The following is a 15,804-nucleotide window of genomic DNA, read 5'->3' as shown; positions in this document are numbered from 1 at the left end:
TTTCCTCCACCCTCTCCCCAAATCTCTTCATTTTAATCTACATTCTCTGTGAGGCAGGATGGCACCTTAGGGCATGTATACACATGCTCTGGGAATTGGGGAAGGGGGGGAAACACTTTAATTAAGAGCGGCTTCGAGAGATGGTCTAATTAAAGCACTCGGAGAGTGTCATGTATCAGCGTCCCCGCACTGAAAAATACTAGCAGGGGCACTTCAGCTAAAGTTCATCAAACAAGCTTTAGTTAAAGTACCCCACCGCCATTTTTCAGTGCAAGGATGCTGATACATGAGATGCTGGAGTTTGCTGGAGCACAGTAATTACCATGCTCCAGTAGACGCACTGTAATTACAGCATGTCAGAGCAGCCTCGCTGCACATGTATAGGTGCCCTTAAAGACTAATTTGTTCAGATGTCTTTCTGAACAAACTAAGTCTTTAAGAGGCCATCCTGCCTTGCCTTCTGCCTGACTTCAGACTCACACGGCTATTTTCTAAATTCTGTGAAGATTAGAGTTCATTTCTCAAAATTTTTGGAAGTTAATCAGAACAAGTAATTAGTCATTTTAAATTAGAAATTATGTTAAGTAATTGTAATTCTAAAAGTGTTTGAATTGCCGTATTATTTCAATGCTGGTTTGCGACTTTATTTGATGGTCCATAGTGCCTTCTGGTCCTATGCTCCTTTGTTTAACCATCATGTTAATATTTTACAAAATATCTGACTAATAACTCATCAAATACTCACAGGGTGAAATCCTGGCTACAAGGAAGTCACTGGAAAGCCTCTCACTGACTTTAATAACATTTCACCCTTACATTTCTGTACATAAAGTCAGCATTTAGTTATTTTTATTCATAATAAGCTTCTGGATTGAAGAAAAGCTCTGTTCAGGAGCTATATATTTTTATTTTAGTATAGGCTGTAAGGTCTTGAGGCAGCTTCTGCTGACATCAATGGGAACCTTTCCAATGACGTCAACAGCAACTGCATTAGGACCTTAATATCTAACACCAACAGAGATCCAGAGTCTTCCACATAACACAGCTCTTCTAGTTTTACTTAAAACTGACAGCAGCTTGCTATACAAAAGAAATTTTTATGAGAGAGTGGGAGAGAGTCAGGCAAGATTTTAGATCAGTCAAAATGGTATTTGGAAAGGATGCAGCTAAATGCTTAAAACCCTGATGTATTAAACTTTATTTCAAGCATGCACAAAGTTCAATGTCAGCATTGTCTAGCCAATAAATCAAATTGGTAGACGAAACTTGTTTGGACTAGTAATGAAAAGTTAGAAGGGATTCTCCAAGAAAGCCACAAAGCAGCTCATTTAAGGTCAATTTAACGGTATTATTCTGTTTTTCTTCCAGCCCCAACATAAGATTTCAGTACCTCAAAGGAAATTGTAAGAGTATCTATTTGCATTCCCCCTAGGTGATTGGCAGTTCAACACCAATTAGTTCAAAATTACACTGTTACTAGCGTGCAATAAAAACAACACCTTTCATCTTTCTTACATACGTAAGGATACCTTCTGAGCCAATAACTTTGATCAAGTAAGGATTTTTGATCCTACCCCACCCGTCTCTTTGGATTCAGGAAAACTAATAGCTAAAGGCAACTTTTTTTCTTTTAATATAAAAAAGTCCCAGCTTTATTCTTCTGCTGTAGGAGTGATGTGGGTAGTGAAACCTAATATTCTGGAAACACACACTTTCCTAAACCTAGTATTTCCTCAGTAGCTTAAAACTTTAGGACAGAGAACAGAAATGTTAAACCTATACAACTTCCTGTACTGTACTGAGACGTCTAAAAATTTACTTGTAAAAGTTTATGAAAGTTCATTTTCATAATTAAAATGATGTAATGTTATAATGAGATGCTTTTTGAAATATATGAGGCTTTATAAAAAATGTAGTCAAATGCAATATAATCCTGAACATCAGTTCTTAACACCAAATGAAATAAATATTTCAGAATACTTTATTGCTACATCGCTAGGCTAGGAAGGCTGCTTGTTTCAAATAATCTATTAATTAGGAAAAGTACGTTTAATATTATCACTACTTAAAAGCGTTCCTATACCATAATTATTGCAATGCATTGTCTTTAATACTGCAAAGGCATCAACACTCAAGAAATCCATGGCCCCTAGCACACATTCAATTCAGTGCTGTGACAAGATGTGATCCCCACTTCCTGCCATGCCACACATGCATGGCAGGAGGAAAACTTTTCGAATCAGGGATCAGACCCCAATTGCACCATTACTACATGCCAGTTGAAAGAGGAGCACCTGCAAGTCCATCCTGGCCAAAAGCTGCTTCATTTCAGTGAAGACTATATTCTACTTTAGCTTTTACTTGTGAGTAGTAAAAGATACCTCCTTTAGAGTTGAAAGACCAGAACTTCAACAATTTAGCACTTGCCACAGATGCATTTGTTTTAAAAGTACTTTATTAATAATTTACAAAAGGCTTGTACTGTAAAATTTGGTACTGCAAAAAGCTTCTTCAACCAAATACTATAAAAGTTCTTCACAAATATAATTCCCATGCAACTCTTTATATGGTGGTGGCAATGCCACTCACAATGTACAAGACAGATTCAAATGCCCTCCTTTAGCAATTTTCCAGTTACCAGGAGAATACCCAACCACCAGGTTATAAGGTGTCCTAGGATGTGTTGAAACTGTTTTACTCACATTAAATACTCAAATACTCATTGAGAGAGACTGTAATAGCCTACCGGTAACGATAATCCCTGAGCTGGAACAGGCATCCCATTCCCTACTCCAAGAATACCTCAGAAGTCCAAGCAAGGTGAAGTGGCTTCTGAGAGCAAATCGACCCCTCAAATAATGTATATGACAGTGGTTGCAACTCTTTCCTAGGAAGAGTGAGATCTGGGTTCATATTCTCTCAGGCAGACCTCTAAGCTATATTGAGATGGAGAGAGTCACCTTCACCAGTGCCACCACCAAAGCATCACCATTCTTGTCAGTGGTACATAATTCTAGCCTTTCGTTTAATTTGCTTCAGTTAAAAATGCATGGAATTGGAAGCAAAAATTCTTAGGTTAAAGAAAGATTTAAAACAAAACTTTTTTTTCTTGCCAAAACGGAAAGAAATAAAAAACACAAAACAAAACCTTAAGCTCATGGCTTTTTAGTCTAGTTCAAACCAAAACAAATCCCTTTTTTAAAATGAGGATACTATACTGAAAAAAAAAAATTGATCACTTGTACATTCCTAATTATAACACCTGTTTTATATAAGTACATTTTACTTAGGTGTTTCTTTGTAGTCTGTGGATTTTAATCGTTTAGCTTGAAAAATGGCATTGGATAAAAAATGATGGTTCTCCTCTAGAGAGCTTACAGTCTCCCACATGCAGAAGACAGAACTGTTGGGAAATCCGGGAACAGAAATAATTTACCGGTGTTCCATTTTTAAATTAGGAAGATGCTCTAGCCTCAGAATTATTTTATTCAAATGTCTATGCGTGGTTCTATTATTTTTCCTGTATTTTTATAGTATTCAGTAAATGCCCCTACAATATTTATATTATACTTGAAGAAGATAAGCACAGCACCATGTAAACTCTACTGGGAATAAATTATACTAACAATGTATAATATGGACAAGAGTCCCAAAGTTATTAGCAGAAAAACCATAAGCCTTCTTATATTCCATTGGCGAATGGCTGCCATTTTTCTAACTCAGGGGTGTCAAACATAAGACCTGCAGGATAGATCTGGCCTTTGGAGCCCTAGAATCTGGCCCCTGGGTCTTGGACTAATCCTGCAGGCCATATGCAGGGCTGGGCTGGTGTATGGGCTGGACCCAGTGCCGTGGACACTACAACCAGCACAGGAGGATGGTTCAGGTTACGTACTACATGTGCCACCCGCACTGGACTGGACCCGAGTGCTGGCTCTAGGGCTGGTCTGGATGTAGGAGCCAGCATGCAAGACCACTCCAGAGGGTTGCCGCATGCAAGATGTGCCCTGTGATGGCCCACTTTGCCACGTGGCGTGCACATGGCCAGTTCAGCCCCATGCACCACATGCCAGCCGCACTCCTGCACACGGCTCAGATGCAGCCTGATCCAGGCCACACACTGGCGCAGGTCTGGGTAAATTTGATGCCCCTGTTCTAAGCCACTTGTAATGGATACCTGAACAGCTAACAAGTCATTTTTCCATAAACAGTTTCTCCATATACCATAAGTATCATTTCTATGACAATAAATATTTTACAGTTGCTAGCTAACATAAAAAACCTGGAACAATTCTAATTACCCCACTGTAGCTTCAAAGGAGATTCACTAAACCCACCTTTGGGTTCAAAAAACCACAGCTGATATAAATACTATACTACAGTACATGCTCAACCAACCCCAAATGCCCAAGGAAAAGCATGGGACTCGGGTGTAACAGGGCAGCTCTGTGCCCTGGGTAGGGACAGCTGCCAGCAACAGTGGTGCAGCCTGTCATGAACTGCAGCAGCAGCTGTTTTTGCATCTTCCATCCTGCTAAGGTGGTAACCAGGGCTGCTGCCCTGGCTCCCCACCTCCTTCACGCTACTGATGTTACTTGTATTTCCACCAGAAAGTAAAGAATATCTGGCTATTTGAAAACACAGTGGGGAGAACAGAACAGAGTTCAGAAACAACATGCATAACTCCATTTATGATTTGTCTTTTTGAATGAACAAAGATAAGGAGAAATTGTCCCTAATAACCACCACTAATAATGTGATCTAAGCAGAGCTCTGAGCTTCTCTCTCAAGCTCCCCAGGTATAAGACGACAGAGCTGTGAAATCATGACATTAAAAATCCAGCATTTTAGAGTATTTTTCAATTTTCTTTTTGTTTTGAGAAGCAAAGAGATAAAAAAATCAAACTGCTTTGTGCCAAAAAAAAAAAAAAAAGAAAAAAAAAAGGAAAAAGATTGCTTAGTTTAATGATTTGGGGCCTGTTAATGGCTGCAATTTCCCAATATCCTTAATGAGCTGAAAGCCATAGGTGTTTTTTGGCAATTAAAGTTATTATCTCCCCATAGAGTCTTTACAGATAGAAAGTACTAAAGATGGCCACTATCCTCCATTGTTACCAATCAAAACTACTATAATTGATACTTATATTATTCTCTGTTAGAGCTTGGATGGAAAATGCTCTGTTTGCAGAATATAAACTAATATTTTTTTTAAATAACAAGAATTACCCAACCAAATGATAATCTCTTAAACTGGCAAACTGCAGAAATCTTACCTCTTACCAGTAGGTATATATCTAATGATACTAACACACATTAATATATATTCATATGATAGTAACATATATTCACAGAGCATTTTAAAAATCTATTTACATTTTATTAAGGAATCTAAGACAGGTAAAGTACTGGCTTTCTGCCTATTAATCTATCACCTATATTCAAGTCTGGAAAATACAATGGTCCTGTGCAAGTGAATGTATGAAGCAGAAGCACAGTATTAATCGGGAAGTCTGAAAACCTCCATTTTCTGTTCAAAGGTAATCAAACTTACTTATTTTATGGCCAAACATGACTATGAAGCACTACTTTCTTTAGTTTACATATCTAAAAGCAGCATCACAACATATGTACCATTTAGCCTCCTCTGAATTGCTTCTTCCTCTAAGGTGACGATATATATCTCTTCATCCAGGTCTTCAAGGATCTGCATTTAGAAACATAAATACCAACTGATAAACATTCATTTGTGCATCTTCTTTGGCTGAATTTTTGGTTCCACCTCAAAACTTCCTTTCTTAAGAAAGTCCATACATTACTAGTATGCCAAGAACATTGTGCAAAACAGTACTTAAGTGTTACAATATTTGTTATAGCTAAAGTTATTCAACTGCATCACATCTTATTTTTACATGTTTAATTTTCCCATAAGTTTTTCTTTTGGGTTGAAAATTTTTATGCTCAGTCTCAGTCCAAAGATGATCTTGTTGTGAGGGAGTATGAATGAAAAATTAAATCTTAAGAATGCAAATATAAAGTAATTTAAAATATGCAAATATAAAATAATGTTTGCACTAAAAATTAAAAATGGCTAATGGACTATAACTTCACAGATGGCTGACTTGTTTTTACAAACTGATTCTTCCTCACTGAACATGAGGTTTAGGTACAGATGATTTCACACAATATGAAATTTCAAACTACATAATGCGAGGAAAAAAAACAGACACATGACTATAGTACGCTACTCAGAGAGTTTAAAACTTATTAGCTGTACAATGCTCCTTTGCTTTCCACATTGCCACTTAAAGGGTTCTGACAGTCAGTTCAATTCCCTAAAATAGTATGAAACAGAACTAAAAACTCTAATGCCTATTTACAGTTACAAATTTCAACACATACAATCAGAAATTGTGAAAATTAAGGCTATCATGCCACCACTTTCACACAGCATTCTGCATGTTAGATAGTAGTGTTAATATTAGTAACATGTAATTCACCTACATTATTGCATCAAATTATTCAGTTCAGATGGAGAAAAATAATGTTAGTCTTCTCCATAAACCTTATTTTCTCCATGAAGAAAGCTTCATGAAGCCATGAAGTCAAGAAGTTTTATTCACTCATCACTATTTCTATATTAAATATTAACACTCAGAGGAACTAGAGACAGCAAAGTTACTGTCTGGTTTTCCACAATACCAGTAACTGAAGAATAATACACGTGGTTCACAAACTCAGGAGATTGTCATTTAAAAGTAAAATGTGGAAAATTGTATCATTATTCATTCCTAATAGGAGGAATTCAGGCCTTGATCATACTTGATTCATACATATGGTCAATGAGACACATGAATGGTAACTATTTAAATGAATGAACTGTTCACAAAAGATCAAGAACGTGCATTGATTTTTGCTAGACTGGGCCAAAAAATCATGACACTCATTTTGAAATAGTTTTGTAATATAGTATCTCAAACATTTCTAGAAAGAAATGCATCTAGACAACTATTTATTACATTTTTTACTGTCAAGAGATTGTCAAGAGTCCAGAAATACATAGTACTTACTGTTGGCTTCACCAGCAACTGGCCCATCACTGTAAACATCCGTGAAAGCCCCACTGGTGTGCATACTGGGGAATAAAAAGGATAGAAGATATGGTGAAGCTATATTCAAATCTTGAACATACTATTTTATATGCATATGACTCTTGAAAGTAGATATGGCTGATCAGAACTATGGAGTAACAGAAAAATGAACTGAGCTCCTTTTTAAAATCTAATGTCATTAAATAGTATTTTACAATAGACATTAAAAATCTCACTCTTTGCATATCATACAGTTAAAGGGCTGTGGAGTTGAACATTTCTGCACTCTCATCCTCCTCCAATTGCAACACTGCCAAAATTATTGGTTGCATTTATAACCTGGAGGGCAGCTGAAGCTTATGACAGTTTTTGTAGGAAGGGCATCCTGATAAATGGCAAAAGAACTTAGCCCAAATTTCATTCTTGTTTGGAATATCACTAGGATCTAAAATGAGAGGGTAAAACAGGCTCCAGAGACACCTGCAGGGATGGAAAAATGACAGGCTACATGTAGTTACACGGCTGGACATCAAGATGAGCCAGCAGCCAAGCCTAGTCAAAAAACCCGAAATCCATGTTTTTCCACGAGTAAAAGGAAACATGGGTGTGTCAGTTGAACAAAAGTTTTATTGATATATTTACAATATTAAAGCAATTTGGAAACCTACCAGTGCTTCAATCATTACAATATAATAAATTCTAAATACCTATATATTTTGACATTTAATTTTGGTTTATCATGGAAAAAATCAGAGCTCCTCCTTCCCCCTTCACTCCCCAGGATGTGGGTCTAGCTGTAGCTGTCCCCGCTGCCACTGCTGCTTCGTGGAGCTGAGCAGTCCTAATACACTGATGTTCTGCCCCTGCCCAACCTGTTGTCCCTCACTCCCACCAGCCCTGCTGGTGCCCCTCACTCTTGACCCGCAGACCTCTGGCCCTGCTGCTGTCCTTCACTCCTGACCCACAGTCCTCTGCCACACCCCCCAGCCCTGCTGCAGACCCTCACCCCCCAAACACATGTCCCCCACCCCTAGGCCCCAGCCCCCCAGTGTGTGTGGAGAAGGGGGTGGGAGTGTGGGGAAGGTAGGGTATGGGCATAGGTAACACCTTAAGTGACACATCAGGGGAGCATGGAGGGGGGGCAGAGAGCGGCATGCCCCTCCTGAGTTCTGTGTCCACAGCACAGCACAGGGCTGCAGCCTGGCTGGACCAGCACCAGGTAGGAGCTGCCTCCACAGCCAAATCAAGCAAGACCCAGCACAGGAAGAAGCACCACACTGCCACTCCAGCCAAGGTGAGGTGCCTCCTGCCTGCCTGGCAGCAGCAGGGTGACAACTCCACATCACTATGGTTGTCAAGGTGAGGTGCCATGGCAGCGCAGAGTTGTGCCCTCCCTTTCCACTGCTGCCAGGTGGGCAAAGTGCCTCACCTTAGTGGCCATGTAGGTCAGATCCCACCTGCCAGCCCACAGAAGTGGCTCCTTTCTAGTAATGATTCAGCCAGGCTGCATCCCCATGCCCCACTGTGGACACAAAGCTGTGGGGGCACATGCCCCCCCATATCCCTGCAACATGTTGCCATGGCTCCCCCACTTCACTCTCAGTGACACCTTTTCCCCACAGGGAGCTGCAGGACCTGCTCTCCACTGCACTGACTGGGTGTAGTGCCAGTCACATGCATGTGCATATGTGCACATACATGACACTCTGCCCTATTGCCCACCTCCTGCTCCCCACCAGCCCCAAGCAGTCCGTTGGATCATGTAAGGCTCCTTAGGATCATTTAAGGAAACATGTTGGTTCTTGAAACTTTAGACACTAGATTAACCTACTACTATAAAGAGTTAAAGTAGAAAAGTGTAAGAGTGATGTAGATGTGATTGTTCAGAAACTGCATGAGAGGCAAGGACTTATTAAGATTGTATTTTTTTTATTGGATCAACCAACTGTATACTCATCTTTTACTATATTGTGCTTGTTCTGGTCAGACCTCATGAAGAATGTCTTGATTGTGAAAACTTGTCTAACTATCTCAACTACACAGTTGGTCCAATAAAAGATATCACTCTAAGAAATCCTTTCTTCTCACACTAAAGTAGAAAAAAGCATTTGAGAAAGTGTCACAGTAACTCTAATTCGTTCTTCTTTCATGTTCAGGTTATACCTACTGAACTATCACTCATGAATTAAAATATTACTTTTCTTCTAAAAGAGTCACAGAAATACTTACAAAGAAGTAATAAACAGCCCATCAGTGATATACAGGAATATAAATAAGGGAGGTAGAATTCCCAAAGATCTGTAAGGAAAATTAGCACAGCTTTAGACTCTTAAATCTTAGATGTTATGCTTTAGTTGAAATGCTTAAACTAACAGATAGTAAAAATGGGAAGTTTATACCAGTCCCACACAAAATAAATTATGCTGTTTCATTATGCCATTCTTTCTTCTAAGATTAAACAATAATATTTTATAAATAAAACAAAGAATTAGACAGTTTATGAAATCCTTGGTGCTTTGCAGGGGGGAAAAACCCTGTTTAAGTAGCTTTGACAGTATTTGCAACTTGCTCTAACGTTAAATACGCAAGACACTGTCCACAAGACTACTGAATTTCTTCAATATACTGAGGACATTTACAAACACTAGCTGAAGGAAAAAATGAGGTACTGGTCAAACAAATGCAATCCCTTCTCATCCCTTTCCCCTCCCCCCTGTAAAAAGGAGCAGTACAGAGAATTACTATAAATGTATTTTAATTGCAAACATCCAGTTCGACGCTATAAACTGCAAAACTGCTTTTTAAAAAAGTCCATACCGTATAAAGATTCCATACTGGCAGCATCATTGTCAATGAGAGCTGAAGCTACCCAAACTATTCCAAGGATAAGCAGTGCAAGAAGAATAAGCATAACAACTGTTTCCAAAATGCGTGCTTGGATTCCCTAGAGAAAATTAAACAGATTTTCATTTTAAATATAAAGCTTCTGACACTAAGCAAATTAAATTAAATAACTCCATTTGTATATGTATATATTAAGAGCATGTGAGAGATGCATTTCTTTCCTTTTTACATCCAAGGGAAAAAGCAAGTTCTTATGGCTTTATAATCCCAGGACCCCCTTCTCCCTAAAACCACAGAAAACTGTTTAAAATTACTTCAGCTTAACAGTTTACACCACTCTCATTTTCCATAAAAAAATCTTTATACCTTATGATTTTCCTGGGACATTTTAAAAAGATAAATTACGTTTCTAATACTTTCAGCTGAGAAAGTGGATTAGCAAATTTTTATCTGTGATTCCAATCAAGGGAATGGAAAACCAATTATGGCAAATAGCCAAATAGCCCAGCCAACATTAAATCCTGCATAGGTACAATGTACCAATTTACTTAAAACAGTCTTCAACTGTAATTGCTTCTGCATCATTCCTCACAGTCTACAGAGCCCTCAAGTGTACGCCTGGAGTATTGCTCATTCTTAGTCTGGCCACATCTTGGTGCCGCAGTAACATCCATTACATCATACTTCTTAAGTGCTCTACAACTGATGAGACACTGCTCACAGGACACACACAGATTACACATACGTAAAAAGCTTTCTAAAACATGTTTGCATATACTGTAAAGTGTGAAAGCCTATACTAATGCAATGTTAAATTCAGAGAACATATGTATTACTAATTAGACTAAGAATTAGTATTACTGTGACGGCCTAACCTTCTTCTTGTCACCCTTAACATTAAACTTGAATATTCATTAACATTTTTGTATTTCATTCTCTCATTTGCTAAATTGCGCTCCTTCAAGGACTTTCAGTACAGGTCCCTTCTTCCCCAACCCCAGCATGGTCAGAATTTGTCAGAGGGATTTTGACTTACATTGCCTTTACAGGCATACACCTGCACTGAAAGCCTATTTGAAACCCTCAAGTTGCAAAGTGGGAAATTTCTTCCCCCTTTATTTCATCTCTTCTGTCCTTAGAACATCCCCCTCACCCTTACTGCCCTCTTGTCTAAGCAATCATTAGATGATAGTCTGCCAGAAAATCAAGTTCCCACAGGATCTTGGTATCTATCCAAGAATGAAGGGAGAGAGGTCTTAGAAGTCTTAAACATCTGTACTTGGCTGATGCAGCACAGACTGCAGTCTCTAAACAGCTCCTCGCCTGCTGGTCTGGACTTGCTGAAGTAAGGGAAGAGGACAAAGAATCAAAAGACCTTTTCAACCCCCTGGTTAGAGATCAGGCGAGAAGACTAAGCCAAGGTACCAAATCTCTCCCACCACTTTGCCCAAGTTTCTAATTAAAGCTATTAAGGACACAATGCAGAATTCTCCTCAGTCAGTATTTCATTCATGTGGGATAGGCCTTAAACATTGATAAAAATCTTAACATTTCCTACTAATAATGATCAGAACCTAATTTTTGTTCTCCCATAACTCTGATTATTATAGCGGGATAACATGCATTTTACCAAGTAGTCTAGGAACGCAAAGCAGTGTTTCTTGAAGACAGAGAGGACCTTCTGAGCCCCTCTTAAAACCTCATGGATAGAAGGAATGGACAGACCCAAGATTTCTTTCTTCACAAGACATAGGCAACAGTTTTCCTCTCTACTATTCATTCTCTGAAGAAGCAGGCATGGTCTTCTTCAACCACCAAGTGTCCTGAGAATGGATTCTTCTTGGAACTCATGAAATAGGTCTAATTTTGAGAGGCATGAAGAAGACTAACTAGTATGGCACCTCATAGACTGTTTGTCCTTCAAATTCAAAGATAATCACAACATCACTGATTGGTTTGGTTTTTGTGAACACATGAACAACAGATCAGGCCAATTTGTGCCTTGAACTGTCTATGGCGCACAGAGCAAGAGATGCCACTTTGAGCACCTTGCAGACTAACTTGTGAAGAGAAGCATGAGCTTTCATAGGCTACAGCCTACCTTATCAGATGCTATCATGTGGAGGTTGCTACAGAACAGCATACAGCAGTCGTTTTTTCTTTCCAAAAAGGATTTCTTAACATTTACTGAAGTTTAGTTGATGGACTTTGAAAAGTCTAAGTAAAATTAGGTCATGGATAAAACTGGAACTAGACAAAGTGACTGTGGATACTGCTGCAAGGCAGCCATAAAATTTGGTCAGATTTTAAATTGACCCTATTCATTTTTCACTTGTGAAGGATATTAGGTAAATATCTTATGCAGGATCCCTTGTTTTCTTTGTTAAAAATTCCAACATTCTCTGATACTTCCACAATCAAAATGAAACGCCAGTATGTGTGTGCATGTCTGCATGTGTGGCTTGTACCAGGTTAGAATCCCTTAGCAATAGTATTAGGGCACAAGAATCTTCTTTTATTTGCATCTGACCAGGAGGCTGTAGTCTTTTTTCCGGATCTCATACAAGTTATTGACTCCATCTTCAAAAACTAATTCCTCACCTTCTCACATCCCATTGATACCTGCTTCAGAATTAAAAACTGAGCTGCCTGCCTGATGAGACTCACATACCAACAACTCTCTTACTTGTATTTCAAGGTATTCTGGGTAATTCTTAAACATCATAACAATTGATCAATATTGCCAGAATATTTTGTTGAGCTCATGGATCATACCCATCTTTTGACGCATGTCATCAAAACGGTTCGATTATAGAGTAATGTTAACTTTATTATGACCATCTTCAAAAATAGCATTCATACAGACAGGAAATTTACAAATATATCAGAAGTTATTTTGAATAAGTAGGGAATTACTTGTGGTTCAAAACTGATGATGCTGGTGAAAAATACATTGAAGAACTTAAACGAAGTACTGGATACATATTCATTACAGAAAGACTATTTTGATTAAGAACAAAGCTTTGTGGTAGAAACTGCAGTTAGATTAGAAGTAATACTGGCTCTTAGATAGTTATAAGATGCTTCAAATCACCTATTAAGCATTATTGTATGATCACCTGTCCTTGTCCATGGTCATTAAGCATTTCTCATGGACTTTTCAAGCCACAGCACTGCAAATATCTTATGCAAGGATCCTGTTTTTCTACATTAAAAATTTCAAAATTATCTGATTAAAAGACCCCAAATTCACATATTTCTACAATTAAAATGATGCTCTGTGTGTGCATATATGCGCATGTATATATCAAGTATCAGTTGAACATAATGCTTTACTGATATAGTTACAATTTTAAAGCAATTTAGAAGATTATCAGTGCCTCAAGCATTATAATAAAATAAATTCTAAATACCTATATAGTTTGGCTTTTGATTTTGTTGTGGGGTTTGTTGTGTTTTTTGTTTTTGTTTTTTTTTTATCATGCAACATCCCCCTGCCCCTGTCACTCACCTGAATGAATGCAGATCCAGCTGCAGCTGTCCCCCCTGCTGCTTTGTTGTGCTGAGCAGGCACTGGTCTGCTGGTGCCCCTCACTCCCATAGTTCCCCCAGCCCACCTCATTCCCAACCCGCACCCCCTGCCCACCCTCCACTCACTCCCTCCCGGCAGCGCTCCCCCCTGCACCAGGACACAGGTCCAGCTGCAGCTGCCTTTGACCCCAGTACTCTTTCCTGCCATGGCAGGGGGTCGGACTTAATGATCTGCTCAGGTCCCTTCCGACCCTACTAACTATGAAACTGTGCATCATGCTACCACAAAATAAACAGTATACATGAACAGTTTTTATCTGATAAAATCAAATTCATATTTGATAAAATCTAAACCATGCAGACATGTCAGACTGAAATAAAATAGTTTCTGCTTTCCATGGCAACTTCTCTCTCTACAGAAATACTATTTCTGTTTCCAAGTTTTGTACCACATATTACCCTGGAACCCTCTAATATTTTTCCAGATCTCCAACGTGCTTAGCTAATCATATATGTGTATATGTATGTTACCCCAGTAATGATCCAGCACGACAACATTACTACTTGTCTTCTCAGAGTATGTCCACTGTAGATTTTTAATCATCCACTATTATAGCTTGTAAAACAGTTAACAGGTTAGGTATTCCTGTTTGTACCCTATTCATTTTTACTTCTTAAAATTGTTTTTAATTTTATTTCTTAAAATGTTTAAAATTGTCAACAACTCTTCCTTTCATCCACTTCCATATTTTATCATCCTAAATAAGCATCCTTCACTGCAATAATAGTTGCCATTTTGCATGTTTTAATGCTGCTTATTATAATTAATGATCTCAGCTAAGTTTCATCCTAAAACTAACTATAAGACCATCTTTAATTTTAATGTTCATTCCACTGACACACACGACTTACAGAGAGAGTGATCTTAAAATACGGGCTAAACATGCACAGTTCATAAGCAAAGTTAATGAATATTAACTCACATCAGGAATCCAAAAGTGAGAATGTAATTGCAAATGAAACCATGGGGAAAGGAACAATGATCTAATTTTAACTTACCTGCACTATGTCAAAGGACTTTATCCAAATTATAGAAATCAATTATAATAATGGAATAGACACCAGACAAGATACTGCCTGAATTGCAAATTATAGGAGTCCGAATTACTTCTGGTTTGGGGATCTAATGAAGTCAATGCAAAACCCAAATACTTCTGCAGCATTTAAACACTCATTTACAATTAGTACTCTGTTTTAATGCAAGTATTACATTTAAAATAAAGAGTTAAAAAACTCATCTGTAAATCCACTGAAGGTTTTTTAGTTTGTAATTACAACTGTGATTCTCACTTCATCAAACATTTTTTGATCTCAGAGTAATCAAAAACTGTACATCTTCAAATAAAACTTCAGGTATATATTTCATTTTCCACAAACCGTATTAACAGTTTTTGGATAGAAGTGGTGAAGAAAATATTCAGGCTTTAAAGTTTAGACTATTCCAAAATTCTGATTGAAACACCCCAAATCCATGTGATTAATATGAAACATCACTGTGTGTGCATGCGTGTGTGCACATATATACAAGTATCAGTTAAACAAAGTTTTACTGATATTTACTATTTTAAAGCAATCTGGAAGCCCACCACTGCCTCAATCATTAGAATAAAATAAATTCTACACATTATTTCACACATTATTTCAAGGACTAATCTCTTCTGTTCATCACTACTTAACATCTGTGAAAGCAATACTGATTACATGGAAGAGTAGTAATAGGAAACTAATTAAGTATGTTAAATAAAAACTGTCATTCATTTTTAAAGCAGTCCTTTTGAAGGGAAAAATCAGAATGGACTACAGCACACCAAAATAAGTTACTGTTGAACTAACTGTAAAACAAAATTTAGCTTCATTTTTTGCTAAAACAACCTGGGAAAACCCCCCGATATATTTATTATTCCCAAATCAAGCCCACCTCACATGGTGAACTGTTGACAAATTCAGAGATACTATAAAAATGACTATAAAAATGATATCCCCAGGATGTTATTTACACACGAGAACAACTACTCCTTTCTGCTCTGCATTTAGCCTATGCCCTGTAGCAGATGAGAAAAATAAAATCCAATGATGCGCAGCAAGACGAGAAAAAATTAAATATGCATTGAGACAATTTATAGATAGAAACACACATCAAGTATAATCTTAACATGCAAAATACTAAGTAAAAAATTCAACTTGGATAATCATGGCCAGTACTTCCCTAAAACTGAGGGAGACAGATCACAACAGCCAGACACTGAGAACAAGTATGGATGACCCAAGTTTTGTTTTTATT

At 37.9% G+C, this 15,804-nt stretch overlaps 1 protein-coding gene across 1 annotated transcript in view; it reads right to left on the bottom strand.

Moving 5' to 3' along the window:
* LMBR1 (limb development membrane protein 1) overlaps positions 1-15,804 on the bottom strand; it is a 109,917-nt gene that overhangs the window by 36,683 nt on the left and 57,430 nt on the right. Inside the window, exons 6-9 of the mRNA XM_090047638.1 lie at positions 9,906-10,032; positions 9,318-9,386; positions 7,068-7,132; positions 5,632-5,704 (exon numbers count right to left, since the gene is read on the bottom strand). Coding sequence (XP_089903764.1) covers positions 5,632-5,704; positions 7,068-7,132; positions 9,318-9,386; positions 9,906-10,032 — 334 coding nt within the window. The remainder of the gene's footprint in view (positions 1-5,631; positions 5,705-7,067; positions 7,133-9,317; positions 9,387-9,905; positions 10,033-15,804) is intronic.

The sequence above is a fragment of the Crocodylus siamensis genome, chromosome 5 (assembly GCF_052110815.1).
Source record: "Crocodylus siamensis isolate JL-2025a chromosome 5, ASM5211081v1, whole genome shotgun sequence".
NCBI lineage: Eukaryota > Metazoa > Chordata > Crocodylia > Crocodylidae > Crocodylus > Crocodylus siamensis.
This window is presented reverse-complemented; position numbering and strand designations above follow the sequence as displayed.